This window comes from Alosa alosa, chromosome 1 (genome assembly GCF_017589495.1).
Source record: "Alosa alosa isolate M-15738 ecotype Scorff River chromosome 1, AALO_Geno_1.1, whole genome shotgun sequence".
Lineage (NCBI taxonomy): Eukaryota > Metazoa > Chordata > Actinopteri > Clupeiformes > Clupeidae > Alosa > Alosa alosa.
Genome location: NC_063189.1, coordinates 27,568,186 through 27,592,185, shown reverse-complemented (window position 1 = coordinate 27,592,185; position 24,000 = coordinate 27,568,186). Strand labels below are relative to the sequence as shown.

The window sequence follows — 24,000 nt, the reverse complement described above, 5'->3', positions numbered from 1 at the left end:
GAGGCATTGCTCCATTTTGATGTTATTTGTGGGGTCCTGAAGTACCTCATTCTCATCTTCCATCCAAACTCTCTCCAGTTGGGGCTACTGGTTAATTTATGTCCACGTTCGCAAGTATTTTCCCATTGTTCATCAGAAATTATGACATTCATTTCTAATTCCCATTTTTCTTTGATATCCATACTATTATCTTTTAAATCTTCTTGCAATATATTATAGATATGTGATATGAACTTGGTTTTTATTGTGCCTTGAATAGTAGCAATAAAGAAGTGTTCTAATTTAGATGTTGGGTTACAAAGGCTTTCCCATTCTTCATGTTTATGTAAGTAATGTCGTATTTGTAAATATCTAAAGAAATCCTGTTGCGGCAGTTCAAATTTGTGTCTTAGATCTTCAAATGATCTTACAGTGTGTCCGTCAAACAGCTGATCCAAAAGAACTAAACCTGCCTTCTCCCATCTTTTAAAGCACCCATCAAGACCTGCTGGCATAAAGTCCACATTGCTTGCAATCCTTACAGCCCTGGATATGGTCATAGGAAGATGTAATTTTTTCCTCACAGTAGACCATATTCTAAGAGTGTTTTTAATCCATATATTATCTATCTTCCCTTTCCCCCATTGATTCTGACTTAGGAGTGGGACTGAATCTAGTGGGGTATTAGGACAGTCACCTTGCTCCATGTCTACCCATATTGTGTCCGTGTCTCTTGACAGCCAAGCAGCCATGGACCTAATCTGGGCTGCCCAGTAGTACTTTCTTAGGTTCGGGAGATTAAGCCCTCCATCAGCTTTTGAACATAATAGCCTCTTAAATTTGAGTCTGGGTGGTTTACTTTGCCATATAAACCTTGATAACCATTTATCTATTGTGTTGAAGGTGGAAGCGGAGACGTATATTGGTAGTGACTGAAAAAGAAAGAGTAGTCTGGGTAAAATGTTCATTCGTATTGTCTCTATTCGCCCTATAAGCAAAAGCCCTTATTGACTCCGGACTCTGTTGATATTCCATTCCCTTTCATATTCCCCCCCATTCCTCCGTGCCACCCCCCACGCCCCCCGGCACTCTGACCTGGTACTGTATGTTCCCCTCAAACCCTTGTCACCACGACGATGGATCTGACAGAGGCCATAGCCTTGGTGACAGTTACACGTGGCGTGAGAGACTACTCCCACCTCCTCGACACCAGCAGTGCAATCTTATGGTAATGTACAGAGGCACACAGTAGGCAAACATTTGCCCTTTATTTGAAATGAAGAACAGTCTGATAGTGCTTTCTCCTTGTTATTATTGCTGAACTTGGTGTAATTTATGCTGTTGATTTTTTTTTGTTTTGTTTTGGCTGATTTAGCTTCAGGGCTGGATATATTTTTATTGATGAAAGAGGGGTTTAACTCCAATTGCTCCAATTCAGCATAGTATGTGAATAAACATATTACTGGCAAGGTGCCGAGGGTTACCAACGCCGTGACAGACTGAACAGATTGCAGATAATGATAACGGCCAACGTCAGTTTTTGTGATGCCTCACACTTGCGTCTGTCTGAGTGCAGGTGCTCCAAGGACAGTGTCACCTGCAGCTTGCGCTAGGTTCAAACAGAAGGCTCAGTGCATAAAATTATGGCTGAGAGCACCACGGCTGGATGAAGGAGCAGCGTCAGGTAGAAATCGTGTGCTGTCAAGTCAGATCAAGGCTGGCGGATGTAGATTTCAACACACACTTTGATCTGACGGAATGTACGCCGGAGCTGTTTTGGGGGCGGTTAAACGACGTGATTGATGTGTGTTCTTGTTCTAGGTGTATATCCCTCCAAAAGTAACGAGGCTTCACAAGATGATTGTCTACGAGCTCTCGTGTAATTCATTAAGGCAAAACGTCTGTCAAACTCCAAACAGAGAGAGATGGAGAGGGTGCTACTTGCCAGAGAGGTCGGGGTTACCCATATATTATTGTCAGTGAAATTTCCATGAAAGCTTCTCTTTAACATCCCTGATAAAGTATAAGCGTTCCCAAAAGCCACTATTAGTTTGCATTTTTATGTGCCAAGTATCAAAGCTCACTGATGATGAACTGCAGTCTTTTTTATTAAAATCAAAGCAGGTAAACAGTTTTCACCTACATGCAAAGCACCACCACAGATGGCTTTAATGGCTATTTAATAAGGACATCAAGTCTTTGGATATGTACTAGCTCACAAGCAGACTGGATGAGTGGAGTTGTCTTCTAGGCTGACAGCTGACAGTAGCCCTCTCTTTCACTGGCCCTCACCAATGGCATGTTGATCCATCAGTTGTAGAGATTGTCAGTTTGTTGTCACAAGGAAGTCAGAGTCCAAAAGAGAAGAAGAGAGCAGAAATGTAAACTTGCTCCGAATCAGGACACCATGTAGCTCATGTAGGATGTCACATTTTTGGTATCCTGCTGTTACCTTTATAAGCCTATCTGCTGAGCATCTTTTAGACATTGTATTTCAGAGCACTTCATGCCAGACACAAAAGTCCATGTTATTCCAGGCTTATGGTAGTATTAGAATCAAGCATCATGCTACCAGGAGCTAATGTGTTGTGAGGTTTCCCCAAAGCTTTATGTCTTCATACGTTATGCACACTAATTGTATTACCTCCACATTTGTTACAGTGCTGTAAATGTTCATATATTCCCCGTGGAGAGTGGTTGTGTTGTTTCTGTTTTTAAAATTAATTTCACAGTAATTATTTAGACATTAAGGAGAGGCTTTTTTCCCATGTTACAAAGAAGCCAGAGAGATTACACTTCTGTCAGATGCACAAATTCACTTTGGGTGGTGGAGATAATAAACCAATTGTACTTATGCTGAGGGAAGAACAGAGCCCCAAGCACAGTACTTAAACATGTTATTTTTCAGTAAATGTTGTTGGGTGTATCTGTTGAAACTTTTTTTCCACAAAAAATAAGTCACGCTTGTCAAATTGTGTTCATTTCCTACTTTGTTCCTGCTTAGCTTCAGTAATTCAGCAAAGTCAGGGTATCTGCTGATCTGCTTGTGGGTGTGCCTGTGTGTGTGCATGTGCATGCATGCGTACATATGTCTACTGTGTGTGTATGTGTCATACGTATGATTACTGTGAATGTATGTGTGTGTGTGTATATCTGTTTATGCACATGTGTGCATATGGAATTGGTTAATATGACCCCTGGAGGCAAACATATGCAAAAAAATGGTCATCCTAGGCCCTACGGTTCTCAATATATTCACAGAAAACTCGTTGGTGTACGGTCACTAAATGTACACATAAATTAATTTATTGTATGGCCCCCCCATGAACGAAAGTCCACGAAACTTGGCATGCATTCAGATGGTGTCATAATGATCCTACACTTTCAGTTTCGTGCAGTTTTGACCATGTCAGCCAGAGATATTGTGATTACAACACCTAATTTTTTGCTTTTTAATTTTTAACTAGGTAATGGGATGGGTTGACATGTCCCCTTAAGACCAACATACAAAAAAATGTGGTCCTCCTAGGCCCTACGGTTCTCGAGATATTCACAGAAAACTGAGTCCGGCCACCTACAGGCCAGTTGGTGTACAGTAGCATAAATTAATTTATTGTATGGACCCCCATGAACGGAACTCCACAAAACTTGGCGTGTATTCAGAGGGTGTCATAATGATCCTACACTTCTAATTTTGTGCAGTTTTGACCATTTTAGGTCACAGATACCTGCGATTACAACACCTAATTTTTCGTTTTTAACTAGGTGGCGCTATACATGAAATTAATGGGTTGACATGGCCCCTTAAGATCAACATACAAAAAAAAAGGTGGTCTTCCTAAACCCCACGGTTCTCGAGATATTCACAGAAAACTGTGTCCGCCCTACCCTCCTTTCCGGGGGTCCAGTCCAACGGGGGGCTACAGATCAAAACAAAAAACGATGGTTCCATGCTATCCTTGTGGGGCTACATGCCCACCAAGTTTCGTGCACAGAAAAAAAAAGAAAAAAAATTTGCTGCACGGCGGTCATAAAAAGAGGTGGAGTAAGTAGGGACAGTAGTCCAAAATGACCCACAGGGTTAATACTACTAGGCCATGCACAATTTCAAAGATTCACTGGAAGCCCTGATACTCAACCTAACGTCACTCACTACATCTCTATGGCTTAGCTTTTTACTTTTTAGTCTTCATTTGCTTCGTGTAACCCTTGACCTATCTCTCAGGAGTAAAATTAGCATCTGCAAAAAAGGTCTATGCCATTGCAGCACTCGCATACAGTGAAATCCAGAGGGTGGGGGCGGGTCTGTGGGGGATCTCCTGAGGGGCAATCATTAGCAGCGATCTGCAACAACATTGCTGGCTATTATCCACTGATGGTCTGCCCACGTTGTGGCGTGCCTCCACCATCAACTTGGCTATCCACTGCTTAATGGCATGGAACCACCGCAGGAGAGAGATCTAATGTGAGGTAATGGAGATACCACTCATTAGCGCTAGATGCTGATAGAGAAGTTAAGACTGTACAGGCTATTGGTGATGATTTCAGTAATGTAAGCTGAGACAGGCTTTGGTGTAATAGAGACAGTTTTATGTTTCACCTTTACCTACCGCTATGTGTTCTCTCCATGCTTACCCAGTGGTGTTGAGGCTTGGCTGACCCCATGCTGGAATGTGTGTTCCCTGAAAGCTTTGTTGAACATATACAGTACCATTATTATGACTGCCGCGCAGCGAAGCGGCGGTCATATAGGTTTAGTCAGAATTTGTTTTTTTTTTCTTTTTTTTTTCGCATGTCCAAATATCCGTCAAGGATTCCCGGACACTGAAAGACCGGGGTAGACGAAACTTGGTGGGCATGTAACCCCATATGGATAGCATGGAACCATCGTTTTTCGTTTTGATCTGTAGCCCCCCCGCTGGACTGCACCCCCCGAAAGGAGGGTAGGGCAGACACAGTTTTCTGTGAATATCTTGAGAACCGTAGGGCCTAGGATGACCAATTTTTTCCGTATGTTTGCCTCCAGGGGTCATGTTAACCCATTCCATGTGCACACATGTGCATAAACAGATACACACGCACACACATACATTCACAGTAATCATACGTATGACACATACTCACACAGTAGACATATGTATGCATGCATGCACATGCACAAACACACATACGCAGGCAAACACACAAGCACGCACACACACACACACACACACACACACCCACACACATAAACATAAATGTGTACACGCACACATGCACACAATTCAAATATTTCTCAGAATTATGAACAGGCAAGATGGGGGTGGGGTTGTATAAAATTAATTTTACATGTGAAATCTATGAACTAATCATGTTTTGGTACTTGTTGTCTAGCAGATACCAGTGAGAATTGAGTGTGGATAATGCATAAGACAGTTAGAATCATATAGGCCTTTCAGCGTGATTTATTTTTGTGGGAAAAATGTGCTGGACTGGGCGGCGGTCATATTTTGTACCTAGTTAAATGTTACATGGGTGTTCGTTTTGAGCAATCCCCCCCCCCCCCTCTCTCTCTTAGAATGTAACGGCAGACCTCAATGTGAGCAATCTCATTTTTTCCCCCAGCATGTGGAGACTCTGCTGCATCCATGCTGAGCTGGCCATTTCTCTGACACGGTGGCTTTGGAATGTGGGTCAAAATGGCTTGCACAGGTCTCAGGGACAACTCTGTTTGAAATTTGTTGTGCAGGAATCAAGTCACTTGGGGAAAAAAACTCTGAGCCCATTTGAAGAGAATGTACAGTCATAACGTAAAGAGGTTGCTGTGTATTGTTTGTCTGTCCTTAGCCAAACTGAATCTAAATGGCAGCAGATAGCCGGCCTGCGAGCAGACATTTACACACGGTAATGGATCCTGCCTCTGTCGAGCATTTCCCCTTGAGGTGCCTGCCAGCCAGGTGATTGCTTTCTTTGTCTAAACTGCATCCACAAACATAAAATAAACTCATCCATAAAATGCTGAATCCTTCCCAATCGTCAAGCAGCTATGTCCCAAAGTCATTTACCCCCTGTGCTGACTCTCTCCTTCAACACCACTCTAAACTCTAAACTTACACAACTTAAAGGAATTATCCGGAGTAAAATGCACTTTAGATCAATTTACGGATGATTGGGAGTACACACGTTGAGTTGACATCAAAATCATGTCATTCGGAAAGTCCGTAGGAGTCGATTGCCAAGTGTGGAGTAGGCTAACACGCTCTGGAAATTCACAATTTCGTCGCCGTTTAAAAAAAAAAAAAACACTATGTTTTTTTTTTTTTTAAACGGCGACGAAATTGTGAATTTCGGCAATCGACTCGACTCGTAGGCAATCGACTACGGACTTTCCCCTAAAGATGGCAGCAAAGATGGCAACATTTCCGGAAAGGTACTGGCTTGATGAAATTCATTCTGGACTCTCTATCCGACCACATAAAGACCTCGGGATACTTCGGTTTGGCTTTAGGAACCCTCTACTCACTACCTAAGTGTAATGTTGTTTGGAACTGTAGAAGAGGTATAAAAATAGCGTTTTGTAGCGGCGAAATAATATGCCCTTCTCACTTCCACGCTAACGAGTTTTGACTAAAAACGGTAAAATCGAACTTTCTCAAAACACATCCGAATGACATGATTTTGATGTCAACTCAACGTATGTACTCCTAATCATCCGTTAATTGATCTAAAGTGCATTTTACTCTGGATAATTCCTTTAAGGACCCCCTATGCAACTTTGCTGTCTTCTCACTTTTTGCGCGCAATTTTCTCTGCAAAGCTTCCCCTACTCGGTCAGTCTGTCGTTTCCTCTTTCCTTGTTCCTCCGACACCGGTTTACTCGCTTTCTGCTTCTTTTTGCTGGCTATACTATGACGAATGTCTGAGAAACTCCAGTGCTACCATTCCAATGACTCTAAAGCTGTTAAGATAAATTAAGCTAAAAAACTGCATAGTTACCCTTTAAGGGTGGAACAGATCTGGTCTCTGAATTGACATTGATATGGCAGGATAAGGCAAGATACAATAAGTGTAGGTTGGATATGCAAAGATAAGTAACTATGTTAATTATGGCAAAAATGTGGCAACTGTAGGTCAGATATGGCAAAGATGTGTTAAATATTGGTTGAATATGGAACGGAAATGGTGAATGTGGGTCGAATTTGGGTGTCAGGAGCTTTACAGACCTGCTGCTAAAAACAGGAACAGCCGGTTAGATTTTACAGTGCTGAGAATGGAGTGATGTGCCTCTGCTTCTGCTTCAGTGAGCCCCTCATGAGTGGGTTGAGCCTGAGGTTGGACTAGCCATTTTTTTTATGCTTATTTTTTCTCTTTCTTCTCTTCTTTTGGTGCTGCAGCTGAGAGCAGTGTCCCTGTGAGAGTGTAAGCAGCAGTTCAGGGAACTCCGCGTGCGGCACCCCGTGACCGTGGCAAGCGGATCATAGTGGAGGAGAACGTAGCAGGGCAGTCGCGGGGAGCCAGGAAGAGAGGGAGAGCCCAAATGTAGAAATATGGAGGAGAGAAAAAGAGGGATTGAGCCACAGAGAGTGGGAGGAAGAGAAATAGGAAGGAGGGAGTGAAAGAGAGAGAGAGAGAGAGAGAAGTGAACAGACAGGAGAAGGAAGCATGAGGGGAAAAAAGAGAGGGATTTAGAGATTGCGAGAGGGATGGAGAGACAGGGACATGGGGGTGAGTCCAGCACCTGGATAGCAGCATTAGTGGCTGAATATTTAATGTGGAGAGAACAGAGGTCGTCTGGAGTGGGTGGAGGAAGGATGTAGATGGGTGTGGGGGGGTTGGCACTCACAAGAACCGGCCCAGGGGAGGGCTTCTGGGCGCTATTAATAGCCTCCACTCTCCCCTCTCTCTCTCTCTCTCTCTCTCTCTCTCTCTTTTTTTTCTCTCCCATCCTCCCTCCCTTCATTCCTCTGCCTGCAAGTGTTCAAATCAATGCATGGAGCACTGTGGAGCCTTTTCCTCGGTCTCGGCCACAGGAATCACCTCTCTCTCCTGCCTGGTGCTTGGCGCCTGGTGCTGCCCACTGGGGAACCAAACCACTCCTAAACTCACTGTGTGAGGCCCGTTGTGTTAAAGCTTTTCTTTCCTGCTGTGAGTAATTTTCGTCTCCAGAAAGGCTGAGGAATATAATGACTTTCCCCTTTTTATTAATTCTCATGTAATCGTAATTAGGACTCCTGAAATGAGCTTTGTATTTTGCATAACAAAAGGGGGAGGGGGGGCTCAGAGAAAAAAACACTGAAAGCGAGCCATCATATGCGGTTTTGTGAGGTCTAAAGCTAATAGGGTTGGTTGCGAGGTTCTCTATTGTTACCAATATGGGTTTCTTTTCGAAAGTGTAGTTTGCCATGTGATATTGTAATCCCGCGGTTTTACAACAGCAATTATGATAATTGCATTCCTCCCCACTCCCACCACCAATCTCTACCTCCCCACTTCCTACCTCCTCGCAAAGCCCTGGCAAAATTAATACGGATTGTCTCTGACTATTGAATTTCCTCTATCTGTGCCAGCCTGTTCATTTGGCTTATGAGCACCGGGGTAGCAGCCATCCGCCAGGGCCCCGCTATTGCTGTTTATTAGCTGAAGGGTCAAATGGATGGTGCTGCTATCTCCCCAATGCAATTAGGTGGTCCCTATCTAAATGAAAGCCTCCTATAGAGGATTGTGTTTGTGTGTGTGTGTGTGTGTGTGTGTGTGTGTGTGTGTGTGCACACACTGTATGTGTGTGTGTGTGTGTGTGTGTGTGTGTGTGATGTGTATGTGTGTGTGTGTGTGTGTTGGGGGATCTATCAAGCTTCTTTCAGTGCGACAATAAACGCTGCCCTTGGGTTTCCTCTCGGACTCATAAACCACTGTCCAGCAGCCGGCTAAACTAGCCTGCCCTGAGGAACTGCTGTGTTTCATGAAATGGAATGGAAGGGGATAAAACATAAGAGGTGGACGTATAAAGCCGTCTGTTTTCTGCGTGTTTGCTAAGGTTCAGCCCTGAGGTGTCAAAGTGAAAGCTGTGCCTGCTGCTCAGAGGTGAGGCCATATGTTCACTTAAGCACTGAGGTCTTTGAGAATGACCTTTGTGAGTGAATACTGAAGTCGCGTTTATTTAAGTAGCACATTTTAAAAACCATCAAAAACTGTGCCAATGTGCTATGCAAATTAGGGTTAAAAAACATCAACAAAAGCACTCAAAACAAAAACTGAAACAGTGAGAATAACTAAGATTAGATTAGAAAAAGTAATAGTATCACTATTATGGATACCACTACTTCTACCGTACGACCAGTAACCACAACAACAATAACAATACGATCAATAACAGCAGTATGTACCCGATTATATTACCCTTTGGCCCCCTGTTGGTCAAGGGCAACAAACACTCAGAGGAGTAGATGGCAAATATTGTGGGCACTGTAGGCCAGATTTATCAAGGCATTAGAGTCCATTTCAGATGTTGTCACTACCTGCACCTGTAAACACGGCATTGAATGTATAGGAGTGCTGAACTCATGCATAAGGATGACTCGTTCATGGGAAGGTCGAGAGAAAAGTGGGGATACCGTGCAAAAACATGAAGGAGTAGTGTGAAGACTGATTGATTAGGTATTGATTTTATGTATGAAAACAGCTTTGTGCTGAGACATTTCTGCATTTGAAAAGCAAGTCTAGCAAGCAAGATTGCAGTATTATGTCAATAGGAGAAACTCTCAGAAACAACAGAAGCAGAATTCAGAGCACCAGTTCTGCTTCTGTGTACCCTGTCAAAAGCAACCTTTAGTTTTGTTTGCTTTTTAATGTCTTACTGTTGCTTTTTCATGTCATCCACCCCCTATACCTGCTAGACCAGTGTTTCCCAAACTTTTTTTCTGGGGACCCACTTTTTAAAAATGACAGACCATTGCGACCCATTTCATTTCAAATCTACCCTGCAACCACCAATATTGTTTTAGGCCACAGGTTCTCCAACTTTTCTATGGCTCCCCCAACCATACATTGCTATAGGATCTAAATAGATAGATCCTGCTTTGAACACGGTTGTGTTGCATTTTGAGCACCATCAGCGTTATAACTCAAGTCGTTATATTGTATTGTTGTATTATATTATATTGTATAGTTGTTATATCAGAACAAGAAGCTTTTGCGCAATAGCCGTAAGTTGTTATATCAGAAAAAGAAGCTTTTGCGCAAAATCTCCTGCGACCCAGACTTTGGGAAACACTGTGCTAGACTATTGCATCTGCCACAGCCTGCACCAATTTTTGAGTTTTATTTTGTGTGGAGTAGAATTACTGCATTCATTGACTTATTAACTTATTATCATGTGTTACATTATTTCATGATCACTAAACTTTTGATGCCTTTTCCTGTTGCCACCGATTGACTCAGTTCTATTATGTCTGTGATTGAATGACACCATTCCGTTGTTGGTAGTGGATATTAAGGTTGGAGGGCCGTGATCAGCGCTGTTTACCTGATGAAGTGAATGCTTAGTATAATCCCATGTGAAACGGCAAGGCACAGTGTGCTCTTTCTGTGGACTGACAAAGATTCAGGTTACGCTGTCATAGTAAATGCACTCCTGTGTGACAACCTGGGCAGGTGCTTCTAAAGGAACAGAAATGTGTTGTTGTTGTGTGTGTGTGTGTTTGTGTGTGTGTGTGTGTGTGTGTGTGTGTGTGTGTGTGTGTGTGTGTGTGTGTGTGTTTGTGTGTGTGTGTTTGTGTGTTTGTGTGTGTGTGTGTGGGGGGGTAAAGAAGGAAAGAAAAAGACTGAAAGAGAGAGATGACTTCCATAAACTGCCTCCCTGTGCTAGGGAGGATTTATAAGGTATGAGTTCAGTCAACGGCTCTCTCAGCAGTCAGCAACCTTGATTTATCATCTTTTCAATCCTTCATGGACAATCCAACATAGCAGGAAAAAGCAACTGAAAGAAAGAAGCCTGTCTCAAGAGGGATCAAAGGATAAAGATAAGAGGTGCCGGCTCGCTCGTAGAAATTGAAAGGTAATGGGCAGTGCTTTGGTGCTCCTCTTCGTCATCCTCTCCTCCTCCTCCTCTTTCTCCTTTTCTCCCAACTTCTCTCTTTCTCTGGAGAGTACTACTGAAGGGCAGGGCACTACAGTTGGGAGAGGGAGAGTACTACTGAAGGGCAGGGCACTACAGTTGGGAGAGGGAGAGTACTACTGAAGGGCAGGATAAGCACCGCCCCCACCTTTTCAGTCACTGACATGAGAACTTGCAAAAAATAAATAATGGTTACGGTATACTTATACCGTAAAGGTATCTACATAAGAGTGACATGACACTGTCATAAACGTGTCATAAACATTATAAACAAGTCATAAATGTTTATGACATAACGCTTCTGTCACTCGCTTCTGTCAAGTGCCAGATAGCTAGTACCTGAAGTAGAATTGAAGATTGTGTGCTTGAGAGAGGACTGACTGATGCATTCATTGAGAGACATCAGTGAGAAATCACTGATAACTAATGAGGTCTGGTAAGGCTCTTTTGATATGAGAGAAATTAATTTGTCACTCAAATTTGCCATTCGGATATTTCACACATAATGAGCTGTAGCCAGACTGGAAGCAGTCATCATCAAACCTTCGGTCTGGACCCATACTGAAGCACAAGCAAATGTCCTGCAGCTAAACGTGGACGTAACTGCCCTCTCCACATCCCATCTCCAGCACAACTCGCGCTAAACTTTTCCTGGCAAATACTGGAGTGTTTTGTTGCAGCGAGGCACAGCATGAACAGTGACGCAAGTGTGTATTCAAGCTGGCTCTCTCCGATTGACTCACTCCCCTGATCCCTCCGAGCTTGCACTCAAATCGGCCCTCTGAAATACCACATCTGTCAGGCCCGATTTAATACTTCCACTTCAAATTAAATGGATGTCTCTAAAATCTTCTGCACACACACAAGAAAAACCTGGACAGATTAAAAACTGTGTGCTCAAAGGGGAGGGGTTGGGTGGGGGGGGGGGGGGTCTGGGGGTGCTCAATGTAGGCCAAATGAACAAGCTGCACTTCTTGGGGAAGTGGAGAGGGTGAAGATGGCGTCTGCTTTGCATGGCTTCTGCTGACATGATTGAAATATTTGGCTGGCGGCCCAGCGCGATGCGGTGACTCTTTGCCTATATGGTGCTGTGCCATTCGCTGTTGTCTGTGACACTCACTCTGACCCTACTGCCCTTCCTGCATCTAATCTCCGGGGGTGCGGGGGGGGTGGATGTGCATTTGTAGCGACAGATGGAGCAGAAAAAAGTTTTCTGCGTGTGACTCCTGAGCGCTAAGTGGAAATATTCTCCTGCTTGCCGTCGTATTTTATACAAACACACCCCCACACACACACATTCATAAATACAGACACACACTGTGGTTATTAGAGTTGTTCTCATGTTGGATTTCCCCCTTCCCTTCACTTGCTCTCCTTTAGTACTCTTGCATACTCTATTTCTCCTTCTCTCTTTTTCTCTTTCTCTCTCCTCTCTTCTCCAGTTCACTCCATTTCCGTGTGCCGTCTAACAGAATATTTGGATGGCTTTGGGGGTGCAGGACTCTGCCATCCTTATCTCCCTGCTCACATGCCGCCTGCCGCGTCTCTCTTATTATTATTTTTTTCCCTCCGCTACACCTTGTTGCCCGGCGCCCATTGTGGCGGTCGTTTAATTTCGATAAGGCATTGAGGGGCTAATGTAAAGGGGAAATCTGAACTGCGGGCCCAGGCTGGGGGAAGGGGGGAAGGGGGGGGGGGCGGAGGGTAAATTGTTATTTTGCAGGAGGAGGTGAATGTGTTTTCTATTTTTAATGGTTAAATCAGATTTACAAAGAAAGTGGGGAAGGAAGAGCGGGAGTGACTGAGAGAAAGAGAGAGGGAGACACAGAGAAAGAGAGAGGGAGACACAGAGAAAGAGAGAGGGAGACACAGAGAAAGGAAGACAGTGTGAGAGTTGAAGGATGGCATTGAGATGAGAGAGAGAGAGAGAGCAAGAGAGAAAGACAAAGTGGGCAAGAGAAAGACTAAATTAAATTGAATGAGAAATTAAGAGGTGAGGGAAAAGAAGTGAGTGAGGCAGAGAGAGAGAGAGAGAGAGAGAGAGGAGAGAGAGAGAGAGAGAGAGAGAGGATGGAGAGAGAAAAGTTTGGCTTATCAGGATGCGACAGCAGGCGAGTGCACACTGCGCTGGACCGCGGCCGCTGTTTGTTCTCTCCACTGCTGCCCGCCTCTTAAGTGATATCAGCCGTCACGGGGTCAGAGTGCCTCGGCTTTTCTCCAGCGATCCCCCCCTCCACCCTCCACCCAAATCCCAAAAAGGGACAGGAGGCAGAGCTCCTGGGAGCTCCAGTCGCCTGCAAAGTCCAACCCACTAGAAAAAAGGACACAATGGTCAGACAGCCTCCATTGTTGTGTCTCCCTGCTGCTGTGTTGTCAACAGATATTTTTTTTTTTTTTTTGTCTGGGCCTCAATTGCACAGAGGGTTTGTCTGGCGTAAGCTAAGGTGAGGCTTGCCCTTCCCCCTGAGACGGAGACTGTGTTCCTCCCCGGATCAACAGAGAGCAACCAGGCGGGAATTGAAACACCTGAGCACAAAGACTGATGTTTGCCCCTGCGACTGCGTGTGTGAATAGCCATGACTCACAGCAGAGCTTATATAAGCCAGCAAACAGTTCATCACATGGTGTGATGTAGTGTGTACCGAACACAAGTCAAGGTGTTTAGGTTGAAGGTGGAGCCTGCAATTCTAATTCAGAATGTCCACATAAAACTCTGGTGTTTGCATACTGTTCTGGCTCTGTAAATTGGGAAACAAGCTGAATAGCTTGGGCCAAGCCATCAACAGCTCCAGCCAATTTGCAAGTTGCTTGAGGAGCATGGATGGGAGTGGTGTACATTGATTGGCTATGGAGCTCAGTTATCTTTTTTTCCCCATAATGGCAGATTCTGCATGTTGCATAGTGGGAGAAACTTGCCACACAGCAGAGACCCAGCACACTCCTGCATGCTGCCCGTGCCGCGGTTATGCCGCGGTGTTCAGAAATGAAAAACAGATCAGCGAGATGGATAAGTGGTACGGAGCACTGAGTTTGCAAATGTGACGATGGATTTGGACCTCTGTGCCCTCCGGGTGTCTCCCAAAATATTCTAGAAAAGAGGAAAAGCTATCAAAAAGTCGCAAGCAATAGCAAACTATAAAAAGTGAGAGAGAGAGAGAGAGAGAGAGAGAAGCGGTAGGAAAAGTCATTCTCTTGCTGTGCCCTCTCTCTCAACGTGAGTCCATTGCAGAAATGAAGCAATTACATGTGGAGACAGGCCATTCTTCGTCTCTCAGCAAGACACTGGCGAATGGTTAAGGCAAACAATGTCCTGTATTATAACATTGGGTACAGCGGCGACATGTAGCGAGAAAATCATAGCAACAATAGCACACCGAGATGGCAGCAAAGCCCATTACTTGCACTTTAGAATCTCACCTCCGCTCTTCTCTCATTTAGGTTCTATTTTCTTCCCCTCTTTTTTGTTTTTCCTTTTATTTTGTTCTTGGCTGCAGGAGAAATCTGCGCTTTCAAGATCCATGGGCAGGAGGCCCCATTTGAGGCAGTGGTGCTAAACCGCACATCAGGCGAGGGCGTCCTGAGGGCGCGGAGCCCCATCGACTGCGAGCTGCAGAAGGAGTACACCTTCATCATCCAGGCCTACGACTGTGGGGCCGGAGATACCGGTGCAGGCTGGAAGAAGTCTCACAAGTGAGTAGCACGCTTCTCTGTTCACCATTTAGCAGTCATAATAGTTGTCACAATGCATGAATTTCCCCCTATTCTTTGTTTTCTTCATTTCTTTTGTTTAGTTGGTTAGGCAGTGGACCTTAGTCCATTTTCCTGCCAGTGTTGCACTGTGAAAGTCATGTTTCTTTATTGGTCCATGTGCTGTTGTACAGAAAGTGAAAATGGCTTGGGTCTGTCTGAATTAAATGGGGATACTTGGACATCTGTTCTTTTTAAATAAATAAATAAGGGTTTGATGTGTAATCTGATGCTGTGATTAAGAATTTGTTATGCACTTCTGGGTCTTCCATTACACAAGAGTAATGTAACTTGTCTACTTTTGACAAATCTTCAGTATGTTTGGGAAAAGCATGATGATAAAATATTTAATTTCATGCCTAAGAGGCTGTTTTGAACATATTAAGTGTCTGTTTTTTGTTAAACTGCCTCAACGGTCCTAAAAATACTGCCATTGCAACACAGCTGCAGAGCTGCAAAGTGCACCCTTACGACTGCCAAGATAATGACAAAACCTCTTTCGGCAATGCTGTTTCTCTAGTGTCTTTATGTTCACACAGAGCTGATGTTGTGTCACCTTGAGTAAAGATAATCCTTTGAACTACTTTACAAACTTGTATTTGTTTGTATTTCATCCAGTGTTGGTGTTGTTGTTTTTAGTAGACTGGATGTTAATGAGCTCCAACCATGTTTAACCCTCTAGGCGCCACGGTCAACTTTTGTCGACAAGATGCGGTACTGAATAAAACGGCCGATTTAGTCAAATAGGGTGTCATATTTCGTTCGACCTCCACTCCACTAGATGGCAGACATGTCATACTTGTCCAAAAAAGGGCAAGCTTTAAACAAAACCTTCGCGCTACAGCGCATTGAATCAGTGTGTGCAATACCGGAGCTAGTGTGCGTGTGAGTCACTTTATCAGAGCGATATTGTCAACGTCAGCGAGTATTTGCATTAGATTATCGTCTAATGCATACATGGGCAACATATGGCCCGCGGGCCACATCCGGCCCGTGGACTTTCCCTGACCGGCCCGCGTAAGGTCCGTGAAAGAACAATAGTCAAGAGCCTAGCATAGAGATAATGCATGCAAATCAATATCGTTGTTTTTATTTTGAAAGCGACTGCTATTTGTATGCCCATACATTTGTGCGTGGATGCATACGACGTAAACACCCTCACTGATGTGCTGGTGAATTTATGCTTCTGCGTCGACACAATGTAGGCCTAGTTGCCTTTACATCGGCGTAAACCTTTCAAAGTTTTGTGTCTCTTATGTCTGCGTCGCTTACCACAGCAAAGGTTGTTAGAACAAACTCCTACTGCTGCTCGTTGGCGATACGAAGTGTTCATTTTAAAACGTTACTGGCAGATAGACAGTTTACAATCGGATAACCCAGTAATTGTAACCAAAATATGTCTGAGTTTATTTGCAAAGCTTATGTTAGCGAACTAGTATGATGCTACTACCCACAGGTTGCTTAAAGCAGCCGGCTCAACACACAGAGCGAGTTGACCAATCACAGTTATGTGCATAAAGTTAAAGCAAACACATAGCCTACATTTTTAAAATAGTTTTCTTTGTGCATGTTGATTAACTAATGACAGCCTACTATTGTCTGCTCCACATTTCCGTAGTCTAATTCTGCATAGAGTTAATTTAATGATGCAATGATTTAATGATGAAATATTGCTGAGTGTTGATGAAATGGTGGCACAGGCCTATCGGTTGTACTGACTCCTTCACATTTTTATGACCTAGCCTAATTATATAGATATTGTAGTACTTTTTTATATCAGTCTTTGAAAACTGAACAAAAATGTCAATGTCAAAAAATCATTTTCGAGAAAGAGGATTAAATACTGGACATAGATTAAATATTGCTGTTTTTCCTTTGTCTCCCTCACATTTTCATCTGTTCTTACAACTAGTAAACAAAACCATATGATTTACTTAATGTTATACAAGAACAGAATAGAATTGAACAGAATTGAGTTCAGACTTGAGTTCGGTATTTTGGGTCTGGCCCTCCTCAACAGTCCCAGTTTGTCATGTGGCCCCTTGGGGAAATGAGTTGCCCACCCCTGGTCATGGCAAAAGTTTACCCGAAATGAAGTGTTGGGTCTTCTATTCGCGGACCCTGATTCTGAAGGGGAATATCTGCCTTCAGAAAATGACGGTGATTCGTTTAGTGAGGCTTCAGATGCGTCCGTGCCTTGCAATAATGCAGCCGGACAAAGTGAGAGTTTACTCCATAGTTTAGCTTACACCAAGCACAAACGTTGAATCGTTTGCCCAATGTCACTGGTGGGAATAATGTTTCACGGGTTCGGAGTGTTCATCGGGAAATTAGCAGGGTGTTAGTGGTGTGGCGAACGAGGCTGGAGGTAGCCTAATGTCCATGTAGCGCTAGCTTCTGTCTTCTGAACGTGTACCTCTCTGCAATCGCGGCGACAGTAACGTGGTGGAGCCTTTGTCTAATGCCACTGGGTATGTTAGACGAGGTCGAAGAGCTCATAGGACAGTTAGGGGGGAACGTAGAGGCAATGTGGGGAGTCGCAATGAGAATGACAGGAGGCCTAGTCCGAAGGCTGCAAATTCTCTCCCACTTTCGCGAAAGCCTTGAGGCAGATCTGGCCATGCTGCTGCAACAGGAGCAGAGGTGGTGACACGGGGCAGGAGAGCCATTAGGCCATGCATAGTCTATCACAAGATGATGGGAATGCCGGCCCTATATGGATAGGATATGGATATGGATAGTCATTATCTCTACAGCAAAAGGCCTGCTACAAAAAAAAAAAAAAAAATTGTCAGCCATTTATTAGTAATGATTCACACTGTTGATTATCTATTTCCCTGACCATTTAGGACATATATGTGTTCTTTTTTGTGTGTTCATGTCCTTGTGATGTGTGTGTCTTTGTCAGCTAACAAAAAAACAACAAAAAAAACATCAACAGAAACAACAAAAAGAAAACGGTAACACTTTATTTTAATGTGTCGCTGTTACAGTGTACCTACCTAATTAGGTACAGTGGTACAACCTGTGTAACAACATGTACTATCAGGTACTATCATTGTACTTGCATTATGTATTTGTGGGTACCTACATATAGTTGTTAAATTGTAATACTGAGTGCTTTTACAAAACTTTGCCAATTTGCCTAAATTTTCATCAGAGGCAAAGAGCTGACTTGACCTGCTGGATGGGGTAAATCAGCCCATGATAGATTTGATATACAAACCATTCTTAGCTCCAGTCAAGGCTTTATTGTCTTCAGTGTACATGTAACAGTGCTGCTACAACCTTGTTACTCTTTGATACAGTGGAATAAACCTATTAAGTGTACCAGTTAATTACTTACATGTGACATGTATGTTGTGTCTTCGATGTCTTGGAACAGGTCTACTAATTCACAACATAGTACATATATCAGCTGTGTTGGTACACACTTATTGCTCTTTGAGCATAAACCCATTAAAATGAAGTGTACCAGTTAAGTACTTACAATTACATATTACATGTATGTTGTGTCATTGGTGTCTTGGAACATGTCTGCCATTACCCTACATACTGTAGTACATGTATCAACTGTGTTGGTACACATTTATTACTCTTTTGATACAGTGGAATAAACCCATTAAAATAAAGTGTACCAGTTAAGTAGTTACATGTACATATTATATACATCCTGTCAATGATGTCATGCATCCTGTAATTGATGTGTTGAAACGTGTCTGCTGTTACACCACACAGTACATGTGAATTAGTAGACCTGTTCCAAGACGCCGAAGACATAACATACATGTCATATGTACATGTAAGTAATTAACTGGTACACTTAATAGGTTTATTCCACTGTATCAAAGAGTAACAAGGTTGTAGCAGCACAGCTGTTACATGTACACTGAAGATAATGAGGCCTTCACTGGAGCTAAGAATGGTTTGTATATCAAATCTATCATGGGCAGATTTACCCTATCCAGCAGGTCTCAGGTCAGCTCTTTGCCTCTGATGAAAATTTAGGCAAATTGGCAAAGTTTTGTAAAAGCACTCAGTATTACATGTAACAACTATATGTAGGTACCCACAAATACATAATGCAAGTACAATGATAGTACCTGATAGTACATGTTGTTACACAGGTTGTACCACTGTACCTAATTAGGTAGGTACACTGTAATAGCGACACATTAAAATAAAGTGTTACCAAGAAAACAAATACTAACATTGTCTCTTGTCTTGTCTCGTCATCTCACTCCTGATCTGTGCCTTGCCGTGGCAAGTGAGCTTTTGAACTAAACAGGTCTTGTCTACTTGTGTTTGTGTGTCATCTGAATAATATATATGTGCCCCATACATGGAATCAAAGTGCCTACTGTACTGTATGTAGTAAATGGAAAATCTACAGCAAAAGGCCAGCCTACCGCTACATGCATTTGGTTTGTTTCTGCCATTTATTAGTAATGATTTACACAGTTTGTTTACTACTTAGTATTACCTGAGCATTCAGTATTGTGCAATATAGCATACAGAAGGTGAGGGACATTTTGGGGGGAAAGAAGTGGTGCATTTTATCATTCAAACATGCGACTTTTCATTATAATTCTATAGTCCAAGATGGCCGCCACCATATGATGTCATAATATGCAAATTAGATATAAACATTTAATCTCTACATAAACTTTGGGTCATCATTAATATTTCTCTAATTTACAGAAAGTCTCTATCTCTTATCACTTTTAAGATATAGCCTTTTGAAATGAAGATGTCAAAATCGAACGTTTCGAAAAAAAAACCTCTGGCGCCTAACGGGTTAAACATCTATGATGAAACGTTCCTGGGGGCTAGATTGTTGCTCTGGGCCCAGTTTCCCGATAACAACGGAGACACGGTCTTACGAGGGTTTTGTACGATTCATCTTACGATCGCTCGTTTGTTTTTTCCGACTGTTTCCCGAACATGCTCGTAGCGCGAACGCGCTTGCACTCCTCTTAAGATGCTCTTAAGGGGAGCTGTCCACGTTAATAGTTCTGAAATATCCTCTGATTTGACGGTGATGTCAGGTGACTGCACGTCACAGCCATAGGCCTACCATTTAAACTTCGGATTTACACATTAATTCACATCAATACGAAAATAGAAACACTTTGACATCTGCACGTAAGCATCCCAAGTATAGTTATATACCACACAGAGACATAAATAATTGTAATTATTTTAAGATTAGATTGTTGCACCATGCAATAATTTTTCGCGGTGTCACTTAAGAACACGTTTGAAGATAAGAAAGAAGTCAAGTAAGAAAGAGAGGAAATGTGTAGGCTTAGATTTTTATGCAGTAGGCTACAGACTAAACCACATGTTGTGTTCTCTGCTTTTTACCTCATAGGCCTAATAAAATGTAGCCTTCACCTAGCAAAGATAATGTCAAACTATTCTGGCAACGTCTCATTTCATAACTTGATTGCATTTTTGTCCACTTTTCATCACATTATTATGACCATTAAATGTAGGCTATTTTGCACGCTAAAATCTGATTCATCACAGGTAGGCTAAACACAATAAAGAATGGAAACGTAAGTTGGATTATGTATTCTAAGTTGTAATTCCTCTGTATGTCCTGTTGGTGACCTCAGTGAGAAGTACTGTTAAGACGCTCTTAGCCGGTAACGAGTACTCTTGTGTTTCTATTTTCGTATTGATGTGAATTAATGTGTAGATCCGAAGCTTAAACGGTAGGCCTATAGCTGTGACGTGCAGTCACCTGACATCACCATCAAATCAGAGGATATTTCAGAACTATTAACATGGACAGCTCCCTTAAGAGCGTCTTAAAGAGCAGTGCACGCATCGTTCACGCCACTGAGCATGTTCGGGAAACAGTCGGAAAACCAAACAACGATCGTAAGATGAATCGTAGAAAACCCTCTTAAGAGCGTGTCTCCGTCGTTATCGGGAAACTGGGCCCTGAACTGTGTGTGGAAACTCAGAGGCTGCTTTGGTATTTTCAGGTGGCTATGTGTGCTTTTTGTATAAGCAGTCAACAGATGACAACAGTGGTTGTTTTAAGGTCCACTACCTGTATAAAACCCATGGACATATTTTTGAGTTGAGTGGAATATTTAAATAGTGGTGTTATGGTGGTGGTGATCTTGTGACATGCTTGTACATTGTTGTAATAACAGGCTTATAAATGATTCTCTAGTAAGATTTAAAGAGATGAAAACTCCTCCAATACCTGCCTAATGCTTAGCCCTCAGTAGTTCTGTATTGATGACCTATCAAGATGTTTGCAGAGCTTGCCGGAAGCTGTCGTTGTGCTTGACAAGTTGGGCACAATGGTGGCTGAAGCAGCAGCTGGGAGATGAAGTGTGGAGAGCAGTGCTTCAGGCCCTGAGAGAGAGGGGGGAGGAGGGAGAGAGAGAGAGAGAGAGAGAGAGAGAGAGAGAGAGAGGAGAGGGAGGAGAGAGAGAGAGAGAGAGAGGGAGGGAGGGAGGGGGGAGAGGGAGAGAAGAGGGAGAGAGAGGGAGGAAGGAGGGAGCTCTGCTTGTGGTTTCACATCTTGGGTATTTGTGATGAATGGCTTTTGACGCAGAAAGTTGTCAGTTGTGTGTGTGTGTGTGTGTGTGTGTGTGTGTGTGTGTGTGTGTGTGTGTGTGTGTGTGTGTGTGTGTGTGTGTGTGTGTGTGTGTGTGTGTGTGTGTTTGTGTGTGTGTGTGTGTGTGTGCTATCCTAATGAAAAGTGTGTGCTCCTGTCTGTGAGTGGGAACAGCGTCCCTGCAGGATATTCTAAATGCAGGTCTCATTAAGTTAATGTCTTCAATTAGGAAGACATATGAAAGATATAGACAGCATTACTTATCATCAAACAAGGTCATAGACAAGAGAGAGAGAGAGAGAGAGAGAGAGAGAACACAGACCAGGTTGACTATGTGTTTTTGGAGTAGACTGTCCAATTGTCAACGATATGTCATATTAATGAAATAAGACAGGGAAGACAGTCTACTACTATTTTTAGCTTGCTTGAACTTATTTCAGATTGAAGCTCTACTACAAATAGTTTGGATAAAGAGTAACTACATGCAACATTAGACTCTACCTGCATTGACACCTGAAAATGCCATATTCATATTTACTCAGATATCAATCACATCATTCTTTATTAAAAAAATGTTGTGATATAGGGATGCTGTATAGTAATGTCTCTCTCTGAGTTTCTTGTGCTTGGATTATTTACATCTCTATGGCTCTTGGCATCAGTTAGTGGTATCAAATGTTATAAATAGCAATCTAATGGATTATAAATGAGTCCTAATTGCAGAGGAATTATCTCTCATTTGGTTCAGTGATGAATTGCTCTTTCGGGAGGAAACCTTTGAAAACCTGACTCGTGCCAAAAGCAGTTTTTAATTCTATTATATCTATATAGGATTTTGCTACATTAAATAAAAGGCGGAGACTTGGTTATTATAGCTTCCCTCCTTCTGTCTCTCTTTGTGTATGTGTCTGTCTGCTTCTCTCTCTCTCTCTCTCTCTCTCTCTCTCTCTCTCTTTCTTTCTGAGTTTCTACTCCTTTTATCCCCTTGTTTTTTCTCACTCCCTCTGCCCCTCTGTTTCTCTTCTGTTTCTTGTTAACTCTGAGGTTGCATGTTCCAGTTCAAAGCCACAACTTTGTGTATAACCATTATCGGAACTCCCCCTATTACCGTCGGTCGCGTATTTCCACCGTTTAGCGGGTATGTGTCACTTAATATCCATTTCTATACAAACCAAGACAGCGGACTCCTAAAGAAACGCAACCACCCACACCATAGGTGTATCTAAATTAGCTATGTACCAAAAATTACATTTTACCGTGACTCGAAGAGCTGCAAAGCTGGTGCTGGATAAACAAATAGCATGCGTGCGACAGAGGGAAAGTTATTTGGTGTTGCTTTAATGCAGAAAAAGACCCTGGGGTCTATTTTTGCTGGAGTTACACTTTAAGTCGGTCTTTTCAAAAATGTAATTTTAGGATCATTTTCTTTACAAAGAGACTTACAATTCCAATTCTAGATCCAAGTCAGCAAAGGTTCTTTTAGTTTGAACTCTCTCACATCTTTTGGATGAAAGATCGAAAGTGTTTTTACTAAAAAAAAAAAAAAAAGGGTTGGCTTTGAATCGAGCTGTTCTTTAACTCAAAAACATCTCTGCAGGGTTAATGTTTGTACAAATGCCTCTGTAATTGCATGAAGTAACATATATCCAACTTTGCTTATTAGCACATAATTCCAAACATAAGGATAGTAACCTAGACAGCCAAACTATATTATGCAATCAGTATTGGAGTAGTAATCATGAGAATCTGGAGAATTCCCAGTTGGCCGGTAACATTCTGAGGCCTGAGTTTATTACTGATTACTGTGATCTTAGAAAGGGCCTGATATCGCTGTTTGTATACATTCTTAGCTGCGCCCTCCTAGCTGTTAGCTGTACGATCGCAAAAACTCACTCTCACCCTTATGTATTTAGCTGATGCTCTTATCCACAGCGACTTGGAGCTAGTGTCTGGTGTAAAGTGTCTTGCTCATGCTCAGGACCACAATGGTGACAGCCAGGAATCAAACCCACAACATTCTATCTAAGAATGCTGTTTAGCAGCTGTTGACTGTCTTTTTACTGGCTGTGATGACGTTTCTTATGACCTCTTTTTGAGCTTAGCTATTATCAAAGGTTAATAAATCAACAAATCAGCTTGTCTTTACAGAAAAGAGAAGGTGCTTGTCTCCATGTAACCTACTGCTGAGCAAAGACTTGGACAAAGTGTGTTCCTTTCCAACCAGTGCAGTTTTCTAACACAGACTGAACCAAAGGTCCTCCATGCAACTTGTACCCCAGTGCTGCTCCCAACATGGTCAGATAGTGGGCGTTGAAAGTTCACGGCAGCATTATTATTAAATGATGGTCGAGTGAACTGAAGTGGTTTCCCTAAGTGCTTGCCCATCAGACTGTAATCCTATTTGACCACTCACATCCCTGTTTCCCTGGGCCCTGGAAAAGTGGCACTTCTCCACTTCTCGGCCTCAGGCCAAGTGCTGGTTGTGATTGGGGGATTCTGAGCTGGGCGTTTGCTGCTGTGTATCACTCGGGAACATGTGTCCCTCTGTGAAGATCCGCATCACAATGTGTTACCTTTCTTAACGTGTTTATGTGGCTGT

General features: G+C 42.8%; 1 protein-coding gene across 1 annotated transcript in view; it reads left to right on the top strand.

Annotated features, from left to right (window-relative positions):
- Positions 1-24,000, top strand: part of clstn2a (calsyntenin 2a) — a 237,553-nt gene that overhangs the window by 134,059 nt on the left and 79,494 nt on the right. The window contains 1 exon segment of the mRNA XM_048257133.1: positions 14,566-14,761. Coding sequence (XP_048113090.1) covers positions 14,566-14,761 — 196 coding nt within the window.